Below are 26,237 nucleotides of genomic sequence, written 5' to 3' on the forward strand. Positions count from 1 at the left end.
GCAAGAAAAACAGAAAAAAAACAGAAATAAGATGGAATGGAGCTGTCAGCAAACCGGGAATTTGAGCCACTCAGCGAATTAGCGCCATTCAATTACGAACTGGGTAAACACACTCTTGCCTTTCTCACTTTCAGCTATGCTATATATACTTTTCATTATCTCTATCCAATTAAGCGGATTTTCCACCTCTTGTGCTCTGGTCAACATTCTCAGAAATGACGTAAAAGCCTTCTCATACCCTAAAGTGTCTAAATTGGTGCAGGAGCAGGAATAGTAAACAGAATTCGAAGCACAAAGAAGTACTGATGACATAGCGATGTCATGAAGGAAGCCAAAACATTCACTTTCACATCGAGTAAGCGTACCTCTAGAAACTTTCTCCTCCCTTTCTACAACTATCGGCTGAGCAATAGCCGATGCCGTTTTCTTGCGTAGTTACTTGTGCGAGTCCTTTTTCTTCCTTCGTGCTCTACACAGGTTTGTTTATGAACAATAAAGTGCGTGTTTGCGAACGAGGACATCTACACGCACACCTATTTTTTAAAACAAAAATGCTGAAACTTGAGTAACTTGGTAATGCTTTAAATGGGATATGGAAGCCTTTATGCAGTTTTGAAATGAACGCTGGCGGACTAAATCCTTGGATTTGTATATCCTGGTTGAAGAGCGGGAGCATTACTACGCCATGATTCCCGAAATCATTCATCGCGTCGCAATGACCTTGAGCCGGCGGGGCGCAAGTCAGGTAGGCGTTACGCCACGCCACGTGGTACTCTGCGAGAAAACGTTGCAGCAGCGCTCACTCTAAATGTCACCGCTATGGCACCAAGTAACCAGGCGAATGCTTAAAAAAGCACTTCGTGCATAAATTTCGCAAAACTAAAGCAAGCATCAATTTCGCTCGTGATATCTAGGTTATAAGAACTTGAACCTCAATCCATTCATATGCACCCTCTCCCGGCCCCAAAATGAAAACATGAATTTTATCTCGCAGTCATGTTGACCCTTATTTACGATAAATCACTGTTCGTGCTATGCCTACTACCACTGCATACCTTAAGGAAAAAAAATGGTAAACTTTTTTACTCACGTCTAGCAAACTAGTTAAAAGCATTCTACTTTTACTGCTTTCATAGATACGTTTGCCACTTTGATGCTTGAGCGAAATATCTATGTGAATTTACAAACATAAAAACTAAGTCAACAAAAATAATTTACGTAATCTTTTAAATGTCTGCCTCGAACTCTAATAAATGACGCCAGTACACGTCACCATGGTTGCTCGTTTTTATAAACTCGATGGCAGCGCGTGAAACAATGCTCACATGTTTTCAGAAGTTCTCTTAAGGTTGTAGTATGACAAGGCTTCCACGACGAGGAAATATAATTTAATGCACACAGTCCACAAAAAATTGTTCATGATTGTTTTCCATGATACACCATTATGACAGAATGTATCTCCCAGCAAAATGGCGCATATCGTAGAGGACTTGGTGAAAAGAAGGTGGGTGTTTTTTTTTTCTCCGAAATGAACGCAGAGTGACACTGGCTTGACCGACCCCCACCTCTCCGACCTATGCGGCTAAACGTAAGAATTTAAGCCCCTACAAACCTGTGCGTTTGTGCATGTCTAGATGACTACACTGGAGGGATATCAAAAGGGAACAACAGTTCAGTGCAGCAGCTGTGCCCTGTAGGCGTGTTCTCAGGGCCAGAGATAACTATTTTCTCGTGTGTCTGCTGATGTAGTTAAACTTTTTTTCCCGTCATGCATGGTTCACAGTGATCAAGTAGACACAGAGGCACTCTCACTTGCTCAGAGGGCCCCCAATGCTTATCATGCCTCTAGCGTGCCAACTTCAATATCCGCCGTTATGATGGAAGATAATTCATCATTACAATGGCTTCTGTAGATGGATGATGGAAAAATTCTCATGCGAGAACGAACACGTCCTCCGTACAGTTAGGTAATCCCTTACCCGTCACGACGAGCTTCAGCACTTTGGTCACTCTCCTGACGGAGTCGTCGTCGGCAAATTCTCGGCACTCCCACAAGCCGTCGTCGGCTCGCGTCACCTGCGTGATGGTGAGCGCCGCAGTGCCGTCGCGAGAGATGTTCCACTGGCGACGGCTGCCTGCGGACCCGGAGCCCAGGTCGAGAACCACGGGGTGTCCATTGCGCATCCACTGCACGCTGCCTCCGGGAGTCTCCAGGAAGCACGGGATGCTGAGGCTTTCGCCGGGGTTCACTACCTATGGTAGCCGCGAGGTTTAGAAAGAAAGTTTTTGTTATGAGTAAAGGTGTTTCAGTATCTACAAGTGAACATAGCTTTGTACTTCACTTGCATATGTTGTGAATGTTACAAGTAAGAGTGAGATTATTATTATTATTATTATTATTATTATTATTATTATTATTATTATTATTATTATATCTTTGCTTATATCTTCGCTAACATCTACCACACACCGGGGGACTTGAATGAGGGTAATAAATAAGGAAGATTAAAAAAAGAAAAAGCAGTTGAGGCGTACGTGGGCATACATTATAACAAAGTCTATGATTAGGACACATATTTAACCTTACGGATCACAGAAAGAGTTGGCGAGTCACGTATGGAACTTCATGAGCGGACGCTGGAACGTCAGAGTTGTTTAAAGTGGTGTAGCAAATAAGTAGTTCACGACAATGTTTTTTTGTTTTTTTTACAGCCGCACTATATTTTAATTGCTGTTAGAGTGATCGTTTGATATAATGATGTGTTCGTGCATAGTACTTAAAATATAATGTTATCGCATATTTCGATATGTAAGGATACCTATGAATATAAATTCGATGAGGTAAGGAGGTGGGAAAGTAAGATAAGGCTGTAATGGGGTTAGAAGTCGTATGCACTTCACATGCAGCAAATTTGACAATGTTTTAACGCATAAAAGATTGTTTGCAGCAGTGTATACGCTGTTGAAATCTTGTCTCTCCACGGCGTATCTCGAGCACGTGTTTCGAGGATCGTTTCGGTAAGTGCTCGCCCTTAAAGTTTTAGAATATCTGTCCCGTCATGGCCAAGTTCCAACCGGTTTACCACCTAAACTTTCCTATGTTCCAAGCAGCCCGCGTATCCCTTCTTCTTTTTTTTTTAGATACTCGTAGACGCAGTCCGAGGTGTGTTTTCCTGGGTAGTGTTGGAATCAAGGAAAAGAGCAATTGCGCCGTTTTTGCCTCGTCTTTTCTTTCGAATACATTTTGTTTGGTTGTGTACGTGCTTCTTCTGCACATAGAGCTGAAGTTATCACCTACTATGCAGGTATTCTTCTTGAAGTGCTGTGTGAGGCAGCATCGCACAAACATGCCGGTATTTTCTGACAGCACACTGCGCGTGACGAGTGGCGTATCTTGTATCATGGCGCGTACCACCATAGCTAAAACACCGTGCCATACGCGCGAGATATATCAGTGTTCTGTTGAAGAAACCAGAAACGATGGGGCAAAATATGATGTCAGATATATGCGAGACAAGAATAGAGCAGAGTGAATTACGGAACAAACCAGGGTTAAGGATCATCATCATCATCATCATCATCATCATCAGCCTGACTACGTCCACTGCAGGACAAATGCTTCTCTTATGTTCCGCCAGTTAACCCGGTTGTCGCACAGGTCCCATTAATTAGGGAGGCGATCGCCGGGCTAATTCCAAGGGCCGAAGTATCGGCCCCCCGAACCGCACCACGAAAGCGTGGACAATTTAGAAGTGGTCCTTTTTGGCGCGCCAGCGGACGCCGGCTGTGGCCCAAAGAACAAGTCAGAGACGAGAGTTGATAAACAAAGAAAATTATATTCTCAATAATGGCAGATCGAAAACAATACACAAGTATGCACACTCCACAATAGTTGAGTACAATATGTCACCAATCAAACCACGTACTACACAGTACAATCAGCCACACTCGAAACAACGGACACAGACAACAATAAACACTACAATGCAGTCGCATGCATTGAACAACCAAGACACTTAAAGACTAAAGAGATAGAGAACCTATTCAGTCCAAAGTTCTTGGAACAAAAGTCTGGATGATACTCTTCCGAGAATCACTCACTCAAAGTCCAGCGTTGTTGTCGTTCCGCTGCCCCTGAAGTTTCTCTTCCAGGAAACTTCGCCGAAGTTTCTCTTCCAGGAAACCTCGCGTCTCCAATTGGCCACTCTCCAAGCTTCAAACTTCTTCACCGGAAACACGTCGGCTTCACACACGCAGTTGTTGCCACGCGTCTTCGCTCAATAGCGGTAAACACACACTCTTGCCTGTAGCTCGAGTCGTCACCCCTCAGGCGGAAATCATCTTCTTCTCCTGCTTTGTCTCTAAGAACAAAACTTTCGCCGACTACACGGCGGAATCCCTACGCGCTCTGGCGCTAACTTCCGTCTTCTCCTGATCTCTCATCTCCGCTGCTCGGCTAAATACTTTCCGCGCGACATTCCAGAAAATTCTCATCATCTCGTCGGCGCGATGCGCAGCGGAGGCTGGGGGAAGGCGCGAGACTACGAGGGCCGTTCCCTACAGATGCCTCAACCCGGCATAGCACGCCCCTTTCCATCTAGAAATTTTGAGTGCTTGCTCGGCCGCCGATGTGGGGTGAGGAGGTTCGTCGGCGAAGCCAAGCTTCCGAGGGGAGAAGCGCGCGCCCGGGGTGGGGGGGGGGAGTCTTTCGATGTTTGTTTCTTTTTTTTATCGTCGACCTCGCAGCGTCACTCAGGCGGTTCAGCGCGAGAATTTGGCGGCGCGCCCTTGTTGAGCGCTCGTTCTGTGACACTGCCCCCCCCCCCACTTTAAGAATATTATCTCATAATCAAAACCACACAAATGAGCGCTAACAGTCCCCATACACTCTGAAAGACTGTAACACAAACCATCGCTCATGACACTTCACATTCACAACAGATCACTCAGGACAATTGTACATTGTAATTCAATCTCACAAGACATAGAGTATAGCCACAGGTACATGAATACAATGCTCCATCACAAATTCCAAACAATACAAATATACAAAGCCCTCATTACCACAATTCTACAATAATATACATCATGTCACAGCACAAACACTTCCACACTTGTGACACAGGATAACAAGAACATTAACACAACATATAGCACTCAGCCCTGCCAAACACATTCCGATTTGACCTCAGCACCTATCCTGTGCATTTTCAGCGGCGCTTGCGCCCTTTCTTGCGGTGCTCTCTCAATCTCTTCTTATTGTTTTTGCTCGTTTTGTTCCGGCGAGCCCCTTCCAACGACGGTATCTGAGGCAGCGTCTCAGCCATTGTTGTCACTTCCGACACTGCTAACGGGTCATGACGCTCAACCGATCCTGCCCGGTTATTCACCCGCTTGTTCACGTCCCGACATGTGGCCTGGCTGGCCGACTCCGTCACCTTTACACTGTCGCTCGGTTGAGGTCGTGCCGACGTAAGTCCAGCTGCTTGGCCCGTGAACTCATTCAACATGATCATCTTCTCATTCACTGTCTCTCGCGCCGCGGCTTCACCTTGGGCTCTAGTGAGATCCGTCACGGGCGGCTCCTCCACTGTACCTCGCGGTCGCTGGGTTGGCGAGGGCTCTATCTTAGGGTCTTCGCCCAAACATTCCGGATCATTCGGTCCTCGCGCCCCGTCGATGTTTGCGATGACAAGGTCGTACAGGGGGGTCGTCATGCATAAAGCAGTAACCTTTCCGCTGAAGTACGGGGTTTCAACCTCAATTTATGCTTCGGGAAGCATCCGAACCGTACGGTCAATTAGGCAAACCGGTTTCATTTTGCCTGTCAACTCACTTTCCTGTACCAGATTTCTCCGCACGATAACAGTGGAGCTGCCGGTATCTCTTAACACCGTAATCTTTTTGTCTGCAACTTTTACAGGCAGCGTTGGCATTCCCTTCGAAACACCGGTTGGCTGTTTTGCCATTACCACACCCACAATAGGAATTTTCTCCCCGCTTTTCAACTCTACGAATTCATCAGTGACGGCCTCATCATCGGATTTCAGTGCTGCTAGCACACAGGACACCTGGTAAGTTTGACTCGCTCCGTTTCGACATGCGTCTGCTTTGTGCCCAGTCTGACCACACTTGAAACATTTTACAACCGTAGGGCTCGTAAAGATCGTTCGACAGTTTTTCGCGCGATGACCCAGTCGGTTACACAGAAAACATCGCGGAATGATCTCTGGTGCACGCTTCTTTTCTTCGGGAGTCAATTTCTTCGACTCCTCGGGACAATCCTTCTTGACCTTGGCCAAATTAGTGCCACCTTGCGCTTCCAAGAATTGATCAGCCAATTCAAGCATGTCTTCAAGTGATTCAGCCTTCCTCTCTTTCAAGTACAGCGACAGGCTTGGGTGGCAACTAGTAAGAAATTGTTCTTTAATTAGGAGCTCTCAAAGCTCATCTTACTCCTGCTCTGTCCCTGAAAGTTCAATCCATCTGTCGAAATAATGGCAAAGTCGAGCGGCATACTGCGTAGCCGTCTCACCATCAGCTGGCTTTCCTGTCCGAAATCTGTCCCGGAATCCTTCCACAGTAAATCTAAATCGCTTCAGCAAAGCAGCTTTCACCTTTGCATAGTTGGCTGCATCGGTCGGCGTCAGCCTACCGTACACACTGAGCGCTTCACCACTCAAGCAAGTACTCAAAGCAGTTGCCCATTGATGTTCCGGCCAATTCTGGCTCCTTGCAATCGTCTCAAATCTGTGAAGGTACGCGTCAAGGTCGTCCTTCCTTTCATCAAACGCGACGAGCAGCTTGCTTGGGTTCAAGCGGAAGCCATGATCTTCCCGTTCGCTGCTTTCAACTCTAGCTTGGACCGGAGTCTCACTTCGCTGTTGCAAATGGAGCCGCTCGAGTTCCATCTTGTGCTGCCGCTGCCGTTCCCTTTCAGCCATCTCCGCTTCTCTTTCTTCTTTCAGCTGTCGCTCCCTCGCTTCTCTTTCTTCTCTCGCCCTTTCGGCTGCCAACTTTTCTCTCTCCAGCTCCAACTTCAATTGCTGCTCTCTTTCTTCCTTCAGCTGTCGCTCTTTTGCCTCTCTTTCTTCTTTTAGCTGTCGCTCCTTTGCTTCTATTTCTTCTTTCTCTCTCGCCGCTGCCAATCTCTCTCTCTCCAACTCAGCTTCTTTTTCCGCTTTGGCTCTTTCTACAGCCAACCTTTCTCGTTCCAACTCAGCTGCTTTTTCTTCTTTGGCTCTCTCAGCTGCCAACCTCTCTCGTTCCAACTCAGCTGCTTTTTCTTCCTTGGCTCTCTCAGCTGCTAACCTCTCTCTCTCCACCGCCTCTTTCTCCTTCTGGCTTACCCACTTCCGTAGTTCAGCGCCAGAAAGACCCATCTTCTCACCAAGAGCTACTAACTTTTCGAGATCCATGGTGTCTCGCAAATAAAGTTTTGCTGCGTGCCAAAAAGTGTCTGCCTAAATCAGTCTATCGGAACACTCCCCTGCACTCGTTAACGAGAACACTGAGAAACACACAAAATCGTTCCGATAGCCCTATCAACAACTCGAGGCTCTTTCTCACTACTTTGGACACACTGTGCACCAAAAAGTCCTGTCGCGGACGCCAGATTAATTGTCGCACAGGTCCCGTTAATTAGGGAGGCGATCGCCGGGCTAATTCCAAGGGCCGAAGTATCGGCCCCCCGAACCGCACCACGAAAGCGTGGACAATTTAGAAGTGGTCCTTTTTGGCGCGCCAGCGGACGCCGGCTGTGACCCAAAGAACAAGTCAGAACCGAGAGTTGATAAACAAAGAAAATTATATTTTCAACAATGGCAGATCGAAAACAATACACAAGTATCCACACTCCATAATAGTTGAGTACAATATGTCACCAATCAAACCACGTACTACACAGTACAATCAGCCACACTCGAAACAACGGACACAGACAACAATAAACACTACAATGCAGTCACATGCATTGAACAACCAAGACACTTAAAGACTAAAGAGATAGAGAACCTATTCAGTCCAAAGTTCTTGGAACAAAAGTCTGGATGATACTCTTCCGAGAATCACTCACTCAAAGTCCAGCGTTGTTGTCGTTCCGCTGCCCCTGAAGTTTCTCTTCCAGGAAACTTCGCCGAAGTTTCTCTTCCAGGAAACCTCGCGTCTCCAATTGGCCACTCTCCAAGCTTCAAACTTCTTCGCCGGAAACACGTCGGCTTCACACACGCAGTTGTTGCCACGCGTCTTCGCTCAATAGCGGTAAACACACACTCTTGCCCGTAGCTCGAGTCGTCACCCTTCAGGTGGAAATCATCTTCTTCTCCTGCTTTGTCTCTACGGACAAAATCTTCGCCGACTACACGGCGGAATCCCTACGCACTCTGGCGCTAACTTCCGTCTTCTCCTGATCTCTCATCTCCGCTGCTCGGCTAAATACCTTCCGCGCGACATTCCAGAAAGTTCTCATCATCTCGTCGGCGCGATGCGCAGCGGAGGCTGGGGGAAGGCGCGAGACTGTACGAGACCGTCCACGACAGATGACTCAACCCGGCATAACACGCCCCTTTCCATCTAGAAATTTCGAGTGCTTGCTCCGCCGCCGATGTGGGGTGAGGAGTTTCGTCGGCGAAGCCAAGCTTCCGAGGGGAGAAGCGCGCGCCCGGGGAGGGGGGGAGTCTTTAGATGTTTGTTTATTTATTTTTATCGTCGACCTCGCGGCGTCACTCCGGTGGTTCGTCGCGAGATCTTGGCGGCGCGCCCTTGTTGAGCACTCGTTCTGTGACACCGGTCCTGTGCTTGCTGCTGCCAATTTATACCCGCAAACTTCTTAATCTCATCTGTCCACTTAACCTTCTGTCTCCCCCTAACCCGCTTCCCTTCTCTGAGAATCCAGTCAGTTACCCTTAATGACCAGCGGTTATATTGTCTACGCGCTACATGCCCTGCCCATGTCCATTTCTTCTTCTTGATTTCAGCTATGATATCCTTAACCCCCGTTTGTTCCCTAATCCACACTGCTCTCTTCTTGTCTGTTAAGGTTACACCTACCATTTTTCTTTCCATTGCTCGCTGCGTCGTCCTCAATTTAAGCTGAACCCTCTCTGAACAAAAGGGGGGTTAAGGATATCATAGTTGAAACCAACAAGAGGAAATGGACATGGACTGGGCGTGTAGCAAGTGGACAGGATAGCCGCTGGTCATTAACGGTAACTGACTGAATTCCTAGAAAAGGCAAGCAGGTTAAGGGGAGACAAAAGGTTAGGTGGGCAGATGAGTTTGCGGGTATAAATTGGCAGCAGCAAGCAAAGGACCGAGTTGACTGGCGGAACATGGGAGAGGTTATTTTCCTGCAGTAGACGTAGTCAGGCCGATGATGATGATGATGATAACGTGGTGGTTGTGCTGCGGGGCTTTACATGAAAGCCGGTGACGAAAGATGAAATTCGCACGGTGATTGCCGTTAGCTAACTCTGACGCTGCTGTCCAGTACAAAGGCGAATACGTGCGCTGCATGGGTTTGGGGTAAAATGAAAGTGAAGTGTCCTGGTTATTACGCTTCTTACTAGGTGTATTGTTGTCCACAGATGTTGCACCATATGCATCACAACCAGTCCAACATTCAATGAAGCTTAATGGCTGAGCCATGATTGAGTGCATAACATTACAGTGGTATTGGCCGCCATTGTGGTCTGGCGAGTATGGTACTGGACTGCTGACCCGGATGTCACGGGGCGAAATTTCAGCCGTGTTGGCCGCATTTCTATGCAGGAGAAAGGCTTGAATCACATTTACATATTCTTAAGTGCGTTAAAGAACACACATGTGGTTTAAATCCTTGGAGCCCTCTACAATACAGCGTCCCTCATCATCACATACAGATTTTGAACGTAAAACCTCAATAATATTATTAGATCATCATTATTATTAAATAGTATTATTTAGTCTCATAAAAGCAATAAACCACAGTTATCAAGCAGCCGTTGCGACTAACAGAAAAGAAGTAGAGTCACCGTTCTGAGCAAAAATACAAGCAAGAACAGGGCTCGGTCGAAGCTAAAATGTGCAGACACTCTCGAGTGTGAATACTCTCAAGGATATATCTCAAGAAGCATATGCGCTGCAAATGTTTCGAACGATAAAACACGGCCATTCCGACAGAGGGCTGCCAACGCATTACTGCGGTTCTGGCGGACTATATACACGCGCGTGCTCTTCTAGCTCCTTCAAGTGAGCAGTGTTATCCTTGCTACTGAACAGCAGCCGTTGTGTGCATAGGTTGTGCTTTCACTATGTTTTTTTTATTGTTCCAGTCTCAAAAATGACGCTATCTCGCAGGGTAGGGCAGTGGAAATGATTTTTATTCTGTTTAACCACTCTGAATTTTCTACAACTTAGTATAGCTCACTCTCACCCCCAATTTTTTGCGGATCACAGATTCCTCACATCATAATTTCTTCTTTTTCTTTTGACTTACCTTCTCCGGTGGCTCGACGTTATTTGCAGTCACACCTCCTGAGCCAGGCGCAGCTGTTACCGACACCGAGAGAATGGTACAGATCACAGCGGTCAGCAGGGCTTCTGTAGTTCCTTGTGCTGATGCTGAAACCAAGGGCGAGAAACAAACAAAAACCGCTGGTGTTGATGATGGAAGAAATCAAGATGAAAACCAAATTGAATTTTCTTTAGTGTTCAAATCAATCAATATATCAACCAATCAATAAATTAATTAATCGATCAATTTTTGTTCTCGCCTTAAACAATAAGGTGTCCAAGCGGAAACTAGAAGACCAGAAGGAAAAAAATAGATTTACGACGCTTGACTATGCTCTGGCCACCCGTAGAACGGTGCTTCACAATTTTAGCCAGTACATAAACGAACCAAAACGTTCCAGCCAGGTGTTAAAGAGGTGTGTGTCCTAAACTAACACACATGGTGTTTTTTAGTATAGCACGAAACAGAGTAATTGCGCAAAAGTGCGTGGTATGCTTGCGTGAATAAATTTTACGCGAAGACCCATGCATTCAAAATGACATGGAAGTACGATCAGACTCTCCATCATTCACCCCGTGGATATGCTGCCATTTTTTTTCGTAAGCACTCAGAGAAAATTGCCAATTATCCGTGTTTGCGGAAACAAACTGAAGAGCTTTCTTCATGATAAACTAAGGTAAATTATGTACACTTGCTTTGTCAAGCCCCTGTAAGTACCGCAGGTGCGCTCAGATGCGAACTCGATATGATCATAATCCTAACGTCAACACTCAACTGCAGCACCACTATTTTGTGGATAGTTAAAGGAGGGTTCCTCAGAAGTGTCTAACACATATAACACGACTATACGCAGAAACACAAAGAATACACAGAAATGCAAAGTCGGTGCCTCTGCTACCACGGTTCTAATTGCGAAGCGCGCAGGACAAAAAAAAAAAAAGACTGAATGCCTCCGTGCCGTAATCACCACACTGTAGTGGAATAATACGAAGCGCCCACTGTTGCTGAAGATTACCCGTGTTCGCATCGCGGAAAGTGCTGCCCCGAGAAACGCTGCATAAGCTAATGGCATAATGAGTTCTGGGGCTTATGTTGAGGCAAAACAACGCGCACAACTATACAGTAGCCAAAACAAGCGTAAGTACACCACATTACCGTGGTTAGCACGCCGAAATTAGGATTTGGGTTTTCTCCCTGCGATCTCTAACCGGGGCAAAACACCGTTTCTGCTTGTTTAGAGCAGCTCAGAGATTTCATTTTTATTTTGTTGGTACGATGTGTATTCTTTCGGTGGCTTTTACTGCAGAGCCTCGCATTCCAGCCTGAATCGGGGTCGAAAGGATGAGAAGCCAACGATATTTACTTGGTGTCTGTTGGCACCAAACGTTCCAGGATTGCCATCCATGCTCAGTTTTGTTTCAGTGAAAGTGCCTGTCTTTTTTTCTTCTTTTAGATTGTGGTAATGTGCTCAGATTCTTCACGGTATGGGCCTCATTGTTACAGCGAAAAGCGAAATCGCCTGTGTAGAAACCTCATGTTGGACTTTGTCTAGTTCTATTGATTGTACTCGCATACGAAGGAATCTATGTTGGCTTTCATGTCACGTTTCATTAAGTGATGAGGGAGGGAGTTGGTGAGTGAGAGATAAACAAAACAACGTATTTTATCATACATATTTTTAATACGATGGAAGTAACGTAATATGCTCCTGTTGTCGCAAAAATTGAGCGGAATCGACTCTCACTTTGTGCTAACTACAATTACCTTTGAAAAGCAAATTTGACGTTTACTGCGAAACGCTAACATCAACCGTTCATCCTGGTTAGCTGGTGTACACGCACTCCCAAGTCCTCTGGAAATGTCGGCAGAAAGTTGTTGTGAGTAATGCTAGTGGCTCGTAAACTGAATTTCAACGCAATTGCTGAGCCTTCACCATGGCTAAGGTGTGGAAAAGGTGAGAAAAACCGTATTTTAGGAAAATGTATATTCTGTTCCTTGCGATCTTATCGTGCCAATTCGATATATGAACATAAATTCGAGGTTAAAATGGCTTTTATAGTGTTTTATAGTGCTTATAAGCGCCTCTTTTAGGCGTTTTTAATTTATTTGGCATAAGGCCCTATAATTGCCTACTTTTAAAATTGGTGCCATTATGAACACTACTTAACCCCACATATTGCTGTCGGGTAGCTTGAGACCATTGTTCAAGTTATCGGGCAAAAGTGACCTTTCAGAAGCCTCATGGGGTTGAACCTAGCTCTTGTTGAATAAACTTCTAGAAAGCAACAGCTGGTAGCAATGACAGGTGGTTTAACAATAAAATCCTCCGATGTTTTTCCCCACTCATCATGATTCACAGCGAGAATATGCTGTGAATTTTTTTTTGCTATTTTGTCGTAGACACACGTAGCGCGTCTTTCTTCGGATTTTCCGAGGTTTGTAAAAATTGATTGTGCTTATACTTACGATTTCCGGACCCAGAACTGTATTCTGCCTGCCTTTTTTTTTTGGCGCCTAAAACATGAATATTAGTGCCTGAAAATCCGGCATCGAGTGATATCTTCGCTTAGGATCTTAATATAGCGGGCGGGTAAAAAGGTTCCTGCTTAGGAAGCCTTCATGTGCGCGGACAGATAAAGACTCCTCCCTACCCCCTACCCCCCCCCCCCTTCTAAATGTTCAGAATTGTTTTTTTTGGGGGGGGGGGGCGTGGTCATGGGTGATACAAAACTACAAGTTGCCAAAGTCAGCCGCTCTACCCTCGCGAACCCCTTACGTAAAAAAAAAACAATTGGCAGAATATCCACGGAGTGAATGATGGAGAGTGGGGTGAAGCATTCGTCCGTCCATTCGTTCTTGCTTCTGTCCGTCCATGCGTCCGTCTGTATGACCGTTCATGCGTCCATCCGCTCGTCCGTGCGTGCGTCTGTTCATGCGTCCGCCCCTGCGTTCGTCCATGCATCCGCCCCTGTGTCGGTTCATGCGTCCATCCATGCATCTGTCTGTGTGTCCGTTCGTCCATCTATTCAACACTTCAAGTACCACTATCTCGCATCTTTTCATCATATATTCCCCATATAGAAGCATCTCCATCCAGCGGACATTCCAAGGACTAAACGAGAGGTGGCACACGCACACCTTCTGACGGCTTGCGCTTCGGGTCTACATCCCACCTTCAACCACCCCGAGTTCATGGTATATACTAGTTCACTGTATTCATGGCACTGCGGCTCAACGCTCGCTAAACCTTTTTAAAACTAAGGCGGTTACACCCAGCGAGTATAACGTAGCAACCATTTCTTGTCAGATAGTGCTCAATGTGCATGTCAATGGCTACTAATGGGGATTGCAGCGTGCCCGTGAACTAAAAGCCGAATGCTCCGGTCTCTCATTCCCCATTAACAGTCCTTGGCATGTACATTGAGCACAATTTTTATTGTTCAACAACGCACAGAAAAATCTCTCACCGGCACCTCCTTGGAGGTCAAAATGTTATACTTGTTACACACTACAACAGTTACGAGGGACGAACGGGTGCTGCTATAAGGAGCTTCGCCCCTAAAATTCTCGTGTACGGCATTGCCTTCACAACACTTATTAGGCGCGTTTACGAAAGTTACTGTGGCGTCTGGAGAGACTTGGGGCTGCACACAAGGCTGCTTTATTAAGGAACCCCAGGTGGTGAAAATTTCCGGAGCCATCCACTACGGCGTTTCTCATAATCATATGGTGGTGTTTGGACGTTAAAGCACACATGTTATTATAATAATAGGCTGCTAAACATTGTAAGCTTCAGTAGTTAATGGTCGACTTGCTGATCGACGTCGCAGATGATAAATTGTGTTTGACTGAATCAGAAGGAAAGCAGAATAATCTCATGGATTCATAAGTGTGGGAAAAAGTTATTTAAACTTGTGTCAATAAGAGTTTTATGCGCTTCAATGTAAACACAGTGGTTTAAAACAACAGTTCTTCCAAACAACTGAAGTGAAGCTCTTTTAATTATCCCCTCAACACATCTCTATTTAAAGCAACTACTTGCAACTTATTAATAAAACTTTAAAAAATGGACAGAATGCCAGTGACGCTCCTAGCTCGGTACACAATTCAGCGGAGTCAGGCACTCACAACGAACTATTTTGATCGCAGAAGAAATGCGAGGCCAAATCTGGCAAGGCTAGGCACACGTGTCCTACCAGAAGCCCTTTTTGCGCCCGATAGATGTGGACTTTCCGAAGGGGACAGCCGAGGCTTGGGGCACACAACAGATGACACACAGTATCTGAGACGACTGTCCAGCTATTTCTCTCTGCGCCTCTTGACAGGTGCGCTAGATTGAGTATGGTACCAGGTGTCAATTAGGCGATTCTCCGTCTCGCAAGCGACAGAGAGGACAGGAGGAGACGCTGAGCTTTGTTGTCTCTTTACAAGGCGCAACTTGTCTTTTGCCACTCCCCCGTTGTGTCGCAACGTCGCTATATTGCGATGAAACGAGAGTGGCACGAGACAGCAGAAACTTGTCACTCGAGGCACTTTCACACAGTGAGGGACAGCGCTTTGGGAATGTACTGCTGCTATACGAGCGGCTGTGGTATACTGCTGCTTTTGCTGCTCAGACCATTTCGCACTGGACACTCCCTCCTGTGAAAGCATTATCTATCATGAACGCGCGCGCGCAAGAGAGAGAACGAGAGCTTGCTGTCGCGCTGTTGCCTTTTATTTTCATAATAAAGGCAATATTTTGCAGCACCGAACCCACGAACTGCAAGATTTAAAAATTATAACGTAACGACCCTTGTGCTTAGGGTTTCTGCTACAAAAGTCATTGTCTTAGTTCTCAAGGTCAGGTGCTGCAATAAAAATTCAAGAGACTGCTAGTGAAAACAAAATTACTGTGGAACACACGAAGTTTGCAACGCATGCCATATACGGTACAGTACGGACCTGTCTCATCGACTTCGGCCTCCTTCTGGATTTTATCGACTCGAGACAACAGAACTTTGCTGACTCTGGCTTGGCGTCGCTTTCAACGAGTATTTTGCTGCCCGAATAGGCATGGAAGACACTGCTGATTACAGCCAATGCGGCAGCGATGAAACGATCAACCACGCTATTTATCGCTGCCCTCGTTACAGCGCGCGCCTACTGCCGCTATAGCTGCTGTGTTAGCCAACCTTGACGACAGAACCTTGTCAGAACAGTTAATGCTCAAATGCTGATACGAACTGTCTTCGAGTAAAAAATCAACCAAGTCCTTACTGAATTTTTTGCGTCGCAGTGGACTTTTGAATGGGCCATAGTGGTACCAACGGTAGTACTTCCACTCTACCTTTTCTTTATGTTTATATGCTTTTCTTTCGCGCTTGTACTTTTCTCTCCACTTTTCTTCCCATCTCTGTTCGTTTCCTTCTTCCCTTATTTTAGGCTAGCGAACTGGGTGCTACAAATCTGGTTGCGCTTCAGTTTTTCTATCATTTTATTATTGAACTTTCGTACACCTAGTGGAAGAAACATCTGTTGTTCCGCGATTGCACGAGAACACAGGTGTGCTACGAAAAAATTGATTGCTGATCTACGAAGTGAATGCTGATGGTATATTGAAGCTCCTTGGGTTATTAATAAATGTTTTTAAAATGCTTACGAAAAGATTACGACGGTGCCAGGTGGCCGTCGGGGCGCACCGATGGACGCTGGTCGCACCTTGCATCGAAATCTACAGCCCTCGGCAAGAATGGAGATGCACGCATCGAGTTTTATTCTGACGGACCCCGTCTCAATGGGCACATGCGTTCACCGAACACACTTTGGCATTTACAAACTCACAAATTAACGGACGGACGGATGGACAAATGTACGAACACACGCACAGAAGGATGCACGGATGGACGGATAGATGGACAGAGTATGGGTGAGCAGATCGTCACCCCCGAAAAGTGTTTTCAGGCCTGCGTCCAGCAATCTGACGTCAGTTCCGCCCGGCCGACTCTCGGGGAAGCCGCAGCGGCAGCGAGCGCAGCGCGGGCAGCGGGGGTGACGGTTCGGCGGCGTGGTGTTGACGGTGTTTCACGTTTGTTGCTTTCTGTTGTTGTTTTGCGGCAATTTCGTTTCCGTGCGTGAGGCTGGAGTGATGCGACAATGCCGAATAAGTGTTGTGTACCCGGATGCACCGGCAACTACAAAACAGGAAAGAAGATACAAGTGTTTTCCTTCCCTAAAGACGCCGACGCTCTCAAACAATGGCTACACGCCATTCCTAGGAAGGACTTCGTGCTGACTTCGTGCACTAAGGTAAGAATTTGAGATGCTCCTCTTCTTAGCTTGTCGTTGCTTGTTCGGGTAGAAATCACCTATGATGGGAAATACTTGAGCGTGTGGCCGCCGGGCCTCGCGAAGCGCTGACGCCAGCAGTTGATGAGAATCGCCCAGAAAGGCACGTTCACAGCAAGGATGGTCAGCGGCGCTTTGTTCACTAACAGTGCCGTGGTGTCGTTCATTCTTGCAAGCCCTCGGTGGAAGCGCTTCGTGGAGTGCGGTGACATCACGCTCCCGTGTTTCCTTTCATGTTGCTTGTACCGCTTAGCGCAGCGCTTTTATTTATATGTTTGCGAAACGTAGGTAGACTTTGTTTTAGCTACACGGACTGTAAACACGGTCATGCAAACGGGAGCGCATTTTTTTATTTTGAGAAGTGGCGTCTCAGACGTTCTTGAAACATTTGTGCAGGTGTGCGCGGATCATTTCGACGCTTCATGCATCGAGAAGATGACATCGTACACGGATCCAAGGTTGAGAGTTATTGAAGTTGCACTCCCAGTATCACGGTTGCGTCCTGGATCTGTCCCAACGGTATTTCCCGGCTGTCCGTCCTACCTATCAGTACGAGACCAGAGCACGAAAGAAACCCCTGACGCCAAGAGGAGCCAACAAGAAGCCTCCCAACTCGCCCGTGCTGTGGGAGAGTCGCTGGCGTCATATGAAGCGGAGCAAGAACGAGACCGGTTTTCGTCCCTTGAAGAACTAAGGGCTCGCCTGCAAGGGTGTCAGTGTCTCCGAAGTGGACTGTGATTCATAAAGAAAAGTGCTACGTGTTTTTGAATATTATCGACTATCGTGAACCTTCTTTGAATGTGTCATTGACCGTGTTTGCAAACCTTGAAGTCTTTGCCTGCTATCAAGGTTCACCCATCAAGAACCTTGGTAGCGCTGTTGTACCAGACTCAGTTCGAAAAGTAAGTTTCTTGTTGGAAATTTTGAACAACCTGTCAATGCTGTCTGAGGAGCGCTGCACTTATCGCCACCTGGCTCAAGCAATACATTCTCTTCTGGACAAATTGGAAGCCAGCATTGATGAAGGCAAGAAAGAGACGGTGAACTTTATGAAGGAGCAGCTACTACTCCTTTCTGCAGAGCGCATTCAGTATAGCGCACAGGTGATGGTCTTTGCATGCATCTTGCGTACAATATCACCACATGCCTACAAGTTCTTGAGAAGCACAGGTACACTAACTTTGCCCCACCCAAGCACTATTAGAAATGTGTGCTCGTCTATTCAAATGTGCCCACAAGTTGATTCTTCTGACGACACTTTCCTTCAGTATGTGTCTCAGACATTCAAACATCTGCAGCCACATGAACACACTGTGACGCTGATTCTTGACGAAATTCATATCAAACCTTGTTTAGATTACAAAGGTGGGAACATATGTGGTGCAGCAGTTAACTCCAACGAAGCGGCCACATCGATGCACGTGTTTATGATACAAAGTTTGCTGAGCGCATTCAAGGAGGTGGCGCACATTCTTCCGGTAAAAAGCTTACAGGGTGAAGATCTTCATTGCATGCTGAAGAAGGTGATCTTGGGCTTAGAAGAAATTGGATACAAAGTCATAGCCGTTGTCTGTGACAATAGCTCGCTAAACAGGAAGGCAATGAAGATGTTTCTGCCAGAACCAAAGCTAAGCCCTGTTTACCCGCATCCGGCAGACCCAGATCAGCCGTTATTTTACGTGGTGGATGCTGTACAACTATTTAAATGCGTAAGAAATAACTGGCTTAACCAGAAAAATGCTGGAACTTGCTTTTTCTACCCACGCTTCGAGCATCGAACAATGAAGTTCATCCCGAATGCAAGGTGACTGCTTCATTTAAGCATTTGAGAGATTTGCATAAAGAGGAGTCACCCCTGCTTCTCAAGTCTGGGTATGGCTTGACGTCAAAAGCTCTAAATCCAAGCAGCTTTGAACGACAGGACGTCAAACTCGTACTTCAGGTTTTTAATCCACACGTAGCCAAAGCCCTGGCTGCTCGCAAGGGTCATACTGATTTTCAACATGCTACAGCAACCGCCGAGTTCATCAAAATAATTCTTCGTTGGTGGAGCATTGTCAATGTAAAGACACCTAGTAAGGGCTTCCATCACCGTAATGTTTACGAAGAGCCCATGTCAAACCACACAGATGACCCAAAGGCAAGCTTTCTAAGCGCTTTTATCACATGGCTCGATGTGTGGGAATTTTATAGGCACGACGCCGGAGTACTTACCCAGGAGACATTGAGTGCCTTGAGGCTCTCTGCTCAATTCCTTTTGGCATTGGTGAAGTACTGCGTGAGTGAGCTTCACTTTAGGTACATTCTGCAAGGGAAAGTCCAGACGGATCCCCTCGAGAGTCGCTTTGGACAGTACAGGCATATGGCTGGTGGGCAGTATCACATATCTGTTCGCCAGCTTTGCGAAACCGAGGGAAGGATTCGCCTTCAAAATGCCCTTCCAAGGATGAGCAACGTTGATCTCAGAAGCATCGAAGAGACGGACAGTGTCAGGGATGCGGGCACTTCTTTTAGTGTTCATGTTAGCGATGCTGACCTTGATGAGCTCAGAGCACAAATGCCGGTGATTGGTTATGTTGGTGGGTATTGTGCACACGCTGCAATGAAAGTTCTCAAGTGTGAAAGCTGCCAGAGGCAGTTGGTCGTTACCGGAAATACGGCCGAAACCGGAGAGGACACCCATTCTTTAATCGCACAACTGGATTGAGGTGGCCTCAAATATCCTTCTGCTCTTGTAATCGCAGTAGTTATGCACACGGAGGTTGTAGTTAGAAAGCTCATGACGGAAAGTGCTTCTACCCAGTTTCTCCATGGGCCGAAGTAAAAAAAAAAATGTCGTTCGGCAATTTACACTGGACTCTCTGCCAATACTTGAGGACATAGATACGTGTGAAAACGGGCACACCTACGAGCTCCTGATCACATTGGTTGCAAACTGTGCAGCAAATATAATGCTCAACAACTTGTGCAAGCAAAGGAACTATCTTTTACGCATTGAAAAAGATCAGAAGGCGAAAAATAGAAAGGCCCGAATTTTTCTTGGAAAGTAATTTTCCAAGCGTCGCGTCTTTCTCTTCACATTTATTCTTGTGAAACTGCACTGAGTGTATTTGATTGCATAGTCATGACTTGATTTCCATGGTATACTTCTGCCTTATGTAAAATGAGTCTTGTTTCCAGTTTTGTATCTCTTTAAAAGTTGTTAGCTTTTAAAAGTGCTGTACTCTTTTTTCTTTTTTTTTAAACTCGAACTGCCTCGGTGCCTACTGTAGCAGTTGTACAGTCCGTTTTGGTACCTGAGCTGTGTACACTTTCCTTGTGCACTCTATGTACAGACAGGTTGTGCGCTGTGATTTGTTTTTTCTTAGATTTTTGTTTGATTTTTTTCCCTAGGACATGCACCTACCTGTGGCAGTACAATTACTTTTCTTTCTGTCATTTATCATGCTGTGGACCACAATTTAGTCACCAGTGTTCTTATGTATTGTATTTTTTGGCAAGTATTTGAACCTGATGCCTTGTGTTGCTACTGCTACTATGATAAACAAATGGTATGTTTTCCTCTAACTTACAATTTAAATGAAAGTGTGCTTTTTCTGTTCCAAAGCTTGGGATGTTTTCGCTGTTACAATCTGTTTTGTTTTCTGAGTTTTATGTACAAGATATTGTGTTTTGTACTTTTGGCATATTTTCAGCATTAAGGGCGACATCTTGTGTTGCCTGTCGTCTGCCCGGACCGAGAACAATGCGCACTGTGATATTTGTACAGACGGCGTCTGGCTGTGATAAATAAATATGCATTATTCCATTCACGATATTCTTTATTTCTTGATACCTTCATAAGTTCCCCCGCCGCGGTGGCTCAGTGGCTAAGGCGTTGCGCTGCTGAGCACTAGGGCGCGGTTTCGATACTCGGCTGCGGCGGCCGCATTTCTGATGGAGGCGAAAAGCAAAAACGCCCGTGTGTACGAGATTTCGGCACACAATAAAGATTCCCAGGTAGTCAAAGTTAATTCTGAGCCCTCCCCTACGGCGCGCTTCATCGCCTGCGTTGCGTCGGCGCGTTAAACCATACAATCAATCGATACCTTGATAAATCGTGCCGACATGGTGTCAAGGAACCTCGCCTGAGTCAGTAGGCGTGAAGGGCGCGCGCGGCAAGCGCCCGCGGCTGGCGCAGCCACCCAGCGAAGGGCGGCCGGCGCGATGTGACGTCGTCGACGTCACGTCACGTCACGCGCAGGCCTGAAAAGCTTCCGGGGGTGACGAGCAGATGCGCGGACGGTGAGGTGGGCGGACAGAGTACGGTCTAATTAAAAACCGTATGCACCCTAATATAGCTCTATTACTATAGTATTACACAGCTGTATTTCGGTCCGACGGGAAGCTACGACGACGACGGCGACAACGGATGTCGTGCGAGCCTGAAAAGCTTTGAACGCCCCCCCCCCCCCCCCTAAAAAAAAAGTTGGCAGCATATCCACGGAGTGAATGATGGAGAGTGGGGCGAAGCATTCATCCGTCCATTTGTTCTTGCTTCCGTCCATCCATGCGTCCGTCTGTGTGACCGTCCATGCGTCCATCCGCCCGTCCGTGCCTGTGTCTGTTCGTGCGTCCGTCCCTGCGTTCGTCCATGCATCCGCCCCTGCAACCGTTCATGCGTCCATCCATGCATCTGTCTGCGTGTCCGTTCATCCATCTATTCAACACTCCAAGTACCACCATCTCACATCATTTCATCATATATTCCCCATATAGAAGCCCCGCCAGCTAGCGGACATTCCAAGGACTAAACGAAAATTGCACACGCACACTTTCTTACGGCTTTTGCTTCGGGTCTACTTCCCACCTTTAACCACCTCGAATTCAAGGTATATACTAGTTCATCGTATTCATGGCACTGCGGCCAACGCTCGCTAATGCTTTCTAAAACCAAGGAGATAAGAAGTCATCGAGAAACACAGCCTGGCAGCCTTCGTGGCTTAGCCTCCCTTACCCCTCACCCCTTCGACTAATAAAGTTGTTACTCACTCACTCACGCCCAGCGAGCATAACGTAGCAACCCTTTCTTGTCAGATAGTGCTCAATGTACATGCCAACGGCTGCTAATGATGATCGCAGCGTGCGCGTTAGCTAAAAGCCGAATGCTCTTGTCTCTCAATCCCCATTAGCAGTCATTGGTAAGTACATTGAGCACTATTTTTTATTGTTCAACAACGCACTGAAGAAATCTCTCACCAGTACCACCTTGCAGTTCAAAATGTTATACCTGTTACATACTAAAACAGCTATGAGGGATGAATGGGTGCGGTTATAAAGAGCTTCGCCCCTAAAACGAAACCTAATTATTGAGAAGTGCATCTAGAGGCTTACTCTGGGCTTCCATCCCTAGAGCAGACTAGGTGGAAACACGAACGCTTTCATGATGGGCGAGGGGAAATGTGTACGGAAAATGTCTGTTGAGTACTTCGTACTCATCTATGGGAGAGCAGTAAGCCGTCCCGTGCAGACTACTAAGTGCTCTCATTTCCCAGACAATGGTGGCTTCGAAAAAGCAGTGAAAGATTCAGAGTACTTTGTACACTCCACTACGGAAGAAGCAGCAATAGTTCTGTTTTGACACATGTACACTATAACAAAACTACAAGCGAACAAACCTACGGAGTACCACTAAAGAAACATCGTTGCTTTCACAGGGTACATCCATTTTCACTACGGAATGTTTCGACATGTCTACATCCAAAGAAGAAATACTACGGGAAGAATGAACAAATACCAACATATACACAGGCGCTTTAAGAGTATTTACAGTTATTGGTTCAAGAAACGCCGCGAGGCCACTTGGGGATATTACACCGAATTTAATAAAGGCCACCGCATCAGGACCATCCAACGCTGCTTATTAAGATGTATCTTTTTTATATCGAATGTTTTGGTAGAATAATGAATTCTCATGAGTTACGAGACCCGTCAGAACCTCCTAAAGTGTGCACGATGTTCGTAAATAGTGAACTGAAGCAAAAATTAGTCTGCGTGAAACGATGAATCCACTAACAAACTACACCTATAAAAACCCGTGTTAAACAAATAGAAATCTTGGACACACCAGGAACGTGTTAAGAAAGTGCTGCTACGCCATCTGCGAATAAGAAGCACACACGTCACGCGCAGTCTCATTCTAACAAAGCAAGATAAGCCGAAATGTGAAGCGCTAGGAGACGAGTTAACTGTAAACGAAGCCTTTTTTTTTTTTGCGCCAAATCCGAACGCTAACAAAACTTTTTTTATTTTATTCTACGATGAACACTTTCTTGTTTTGCCAGTACCAGTTGTAGGTAAATGTGTGCTTGTAGGTAAATCTTGGGCTTTTCGCTTTTCAACGGAAGCAGAATTTCTATCAAAATTTTAAACCCACCACGCACATAACTAAAAGTCTGTTTACCTCATCCACTTTCGCACGTTTGAGAAAATGTACAAGGTTTTTATTTTTGTCACTTGGGACCATCGGAACTCTTGCTCAGACAAGAGCTAGCTGAGGAGACCTACATTTTAACACTGTTTATAGCTTGCCTGTGACGCATGATTATTTTAGTTGTCTACATGAAATTAAACCCAACGAAGAAGGAAACAAACAAGCAGGTATGCAAGTAAACAAACAAACAAACAAACAAAAGCAGTAAAAGTACACACGCAAGTTATGTGGCTGTCATAGCATGTATGAAAAGGAGGAGGTAATACATTACGCTGGAATAAACTGCGTAATGAAAAAGAAATAAAAGTAGGGGGGACTAGACGTGACAATTGCCTAACGCAACAGAATACATGATTATAGATGGGTGAACTAGATGGCATTCTGTTTGCTTTTGAAGAAACAAAGGTTGATGATTATTTATATGTGGGGTTTAACGTGCCAAAACCACCATATGTATATGGGAAACGCCGTAGTGGAGGGCGCTGGAAATTTCGACCACCCGGGGTTCTTTAACGTGCACGCCATTCTGAGCACACGGGCCTACACCATTTCCGCCTCCACCGGAAATGCAGCCGCCGCAGCCGGGGTCCGAACCCGCGACCTGCGTGTCTGCAGCCGAGTACCTTAGCCACTAGACCACCGTGGCGGGGCGAAGAAAGAAAGGTCATACACATGCTGGGAATTTTTACGAACAATGCTGTATAGTGAATTTTATTCAGAAGTGTTTACTTTACTACTGAGGCAGTGGATTTACATCGTAACTAGTTCTTTATACAGAACTATTACACTCACGATTTAACATTGGAGCATATGAGAAAAAAAAAGAGAAGTTCGCTATTGTGCATTGCGATTTTTACGTATTCAATTGTATAATATTTTATAAAGCTAACAAACATCTTGAATAATAAGTTGTGGTATAATAAAAAAAAGTAGACATCTCGGTAAATGAGGGGCACCGTAACATTAACACTGCAGAAAAGGAAACGTGCATTGCACTCAGAATTCACTGTGATGATGAGAGTATATTACTAAACAAATTTTAACTTGTGAACGACACTGCCAATCAGCTGCCTGATTACGCGCACAGTCAAAGTAAGCAAAATAAAAACTTGCGCCGCTTTCAGCATTTATATTGCAAAAAACATTTATACATTAACATTCATAACTAACAAATATATAATTGCACTGTAACTTAATACTCACGTTATTTCATATAATGAAAATGATGGGCAAATTACACACAGGTTTTGCGTGTGGTTTGCTGTTATCAAGCTGTGAATTATTTGGAATTTTTTAATTGAAAACACATAACTCTTACTTTCGGAATGACGTAATATCAAACAAACATACTGTATTCGAACTCACTTGACATGTCCTCCAAGTAAAATTTGTTGGTTTTCACGTTATTAATGCCGACGTAGCAACACAGCAGGTGACTTCACACATTTCCTGATAAAAAAGAAAATGACAAGCGCACAATAGACTATTATATTTCTTTTTATTAGACAAAGAGGTACAGACTAATATGATCACTTGTTCTACTAGGTTTCCAGCAGGTTTAACAAACCTATACAGAACAGCTCTTGTCCTATTGCTGCTCAACTTTGACTCATTTCGACGCGTACGCTCATTAGACTTCCACGTATAACTTAACAAGCCCGTTAGCCAGTTCTATTTGGTATTCTTTACACCCAATGTTACAAACTCGTAAAAGCAATTTACGCTAAGGCAACAAAAACAACAAGGTAATGCTGATGCTGGGCATACTGAAAGTAAAGACTGGCTGTATAGTGAAGAACCACGTCATATTCACCACTGAGAAGTGTTAACGCATACCAGTCCGAGTCACATTAGGCTTATAGGGGTATGTTACTTAAGTGAAGCTGTTTGCCAACTTGCGTGCTTTGTTTCTTTTGTGGGCAGGTCCACTGATGACTTACCAAATGATCTTCCTCGAAAAAAAAAATTCTGCAACTTCACGTTTTGTCACGTTAAACATCTCAATGTCAGCGGCAATGGCTTCACCAGGAGCACGGGTTGACCCACCTCCAATTTCGAGATCATTAAATATTTGCATGTGTCATATATGCGCACACACACACACACACACACACACATATATATATATATATATATATATATATATATATATATATATATATATATATATATATATATATATAGACGTACGCATGGATACACATAAATGAAAACTGAGCCTCTCTTCATTATGTACATATATATTCTGGCTACGCCACTGTTTCACGGCGCCTGCCATGACGAGGCTTAGCAAGAGCACAATGCACAACTAGTAATATGTTTGCCTTTTCTGTACTACCTGTACACTATAGAATAAGCAAATATGATCTGATTGTTCTCATGGGTGGACGCTTTTTTTTTTTTACTTTCGATTGACGATGCCCGAAGCGAACACCGATGCGGTAGCTTCCTGCTGATTCGAGCTTTCCTCGCGTGATGCCTGTCACAACAGAATCTCTCTTGCGAGCAAAGGTCAAAGGGAAGTGCAGAGAGTTCTAAACCCGAGTTATGGCTCGATGCCCGCAGCGTTAGGGAGACGCAAACATCTTGCTACTATGCCTGAACAGGAAGGCTCCCAATACAGTCATTCAATGCCACAAGAGTCAATTTACCCGCACAACAAGGTACTGCGTTTCCTTTGTCGTCTCGTTTCTCTTGAGACTTGACTCCCAAGCGGGGCCCAACATAGGGGAATAAAGGCACACACAACGTTCCTGAAACAGCATAGCGAAGTCGAGACGGGCAAAGAACGAAACGTCAGCGTCAGCCGTTGCACGAAAATAGACGACACGACAGCGGACTTTCGCACAACTACACATGTGGCAAACCCAGCACATAAAATAATTACAATGGCATTATAAAATATCAAGGCACAAGTAAGGTACTCGAGCACTGGCAACAGTTTAC

General features: G+C 45.6%; 1 protein-coding gene across 2 annotated transcripts in view; it reads right to left on the reverse strand.

Moving 5' to 3' along the window:
* The window catches only part of LOC142814265 (cell adhesion molecule 3-like), a 195,886-nt gene that overhangs the window by 27,102 nt on the left and 142,547 nt on the right, over positions 1–26,237 (reverse strand). The window contains exons 3-5 of one of the 2 annotated variants that reach the window (XM_075892742.1): positions 24,657–24,740; positions 10,475–10,599; positions 1,980–2,253 (exon numbers count right to left, since the gene is read on the reverse strand). In XM_075892742.1, the coding sequence (XP_075748857.1) occupies positions 1,980–2,253; positions 10,475–10,599; positions 24,657–24,663 (406 nt within the window). In that variant the 5' untranslated portion in view covers positions 24,664–24,740. The remainder of the gene's footprint in view (positions 1–1,979; positions 2,254–10,474; positions 10,600–24,656; positions 24,741–26,237) is intronic. The other variant, XM_075892743.1, reaches the window with a different exon arrangement.

Source organism: Rhipicephalus microplus, chromosome 4 (assembly GCF_043290135.1).
Source record: "Rhipicephalus microplus isolate Deutch F79 chromosome 4, USDA_Rmic, whole genome shotgun sequence".
NCBI classification, from domain to species: Eukaryota; Metazoa; Arthropoda; class Arachnida; order Ixodida; family Ixodidae; genus Rhipicephalus; species Rhipicephalus microplus.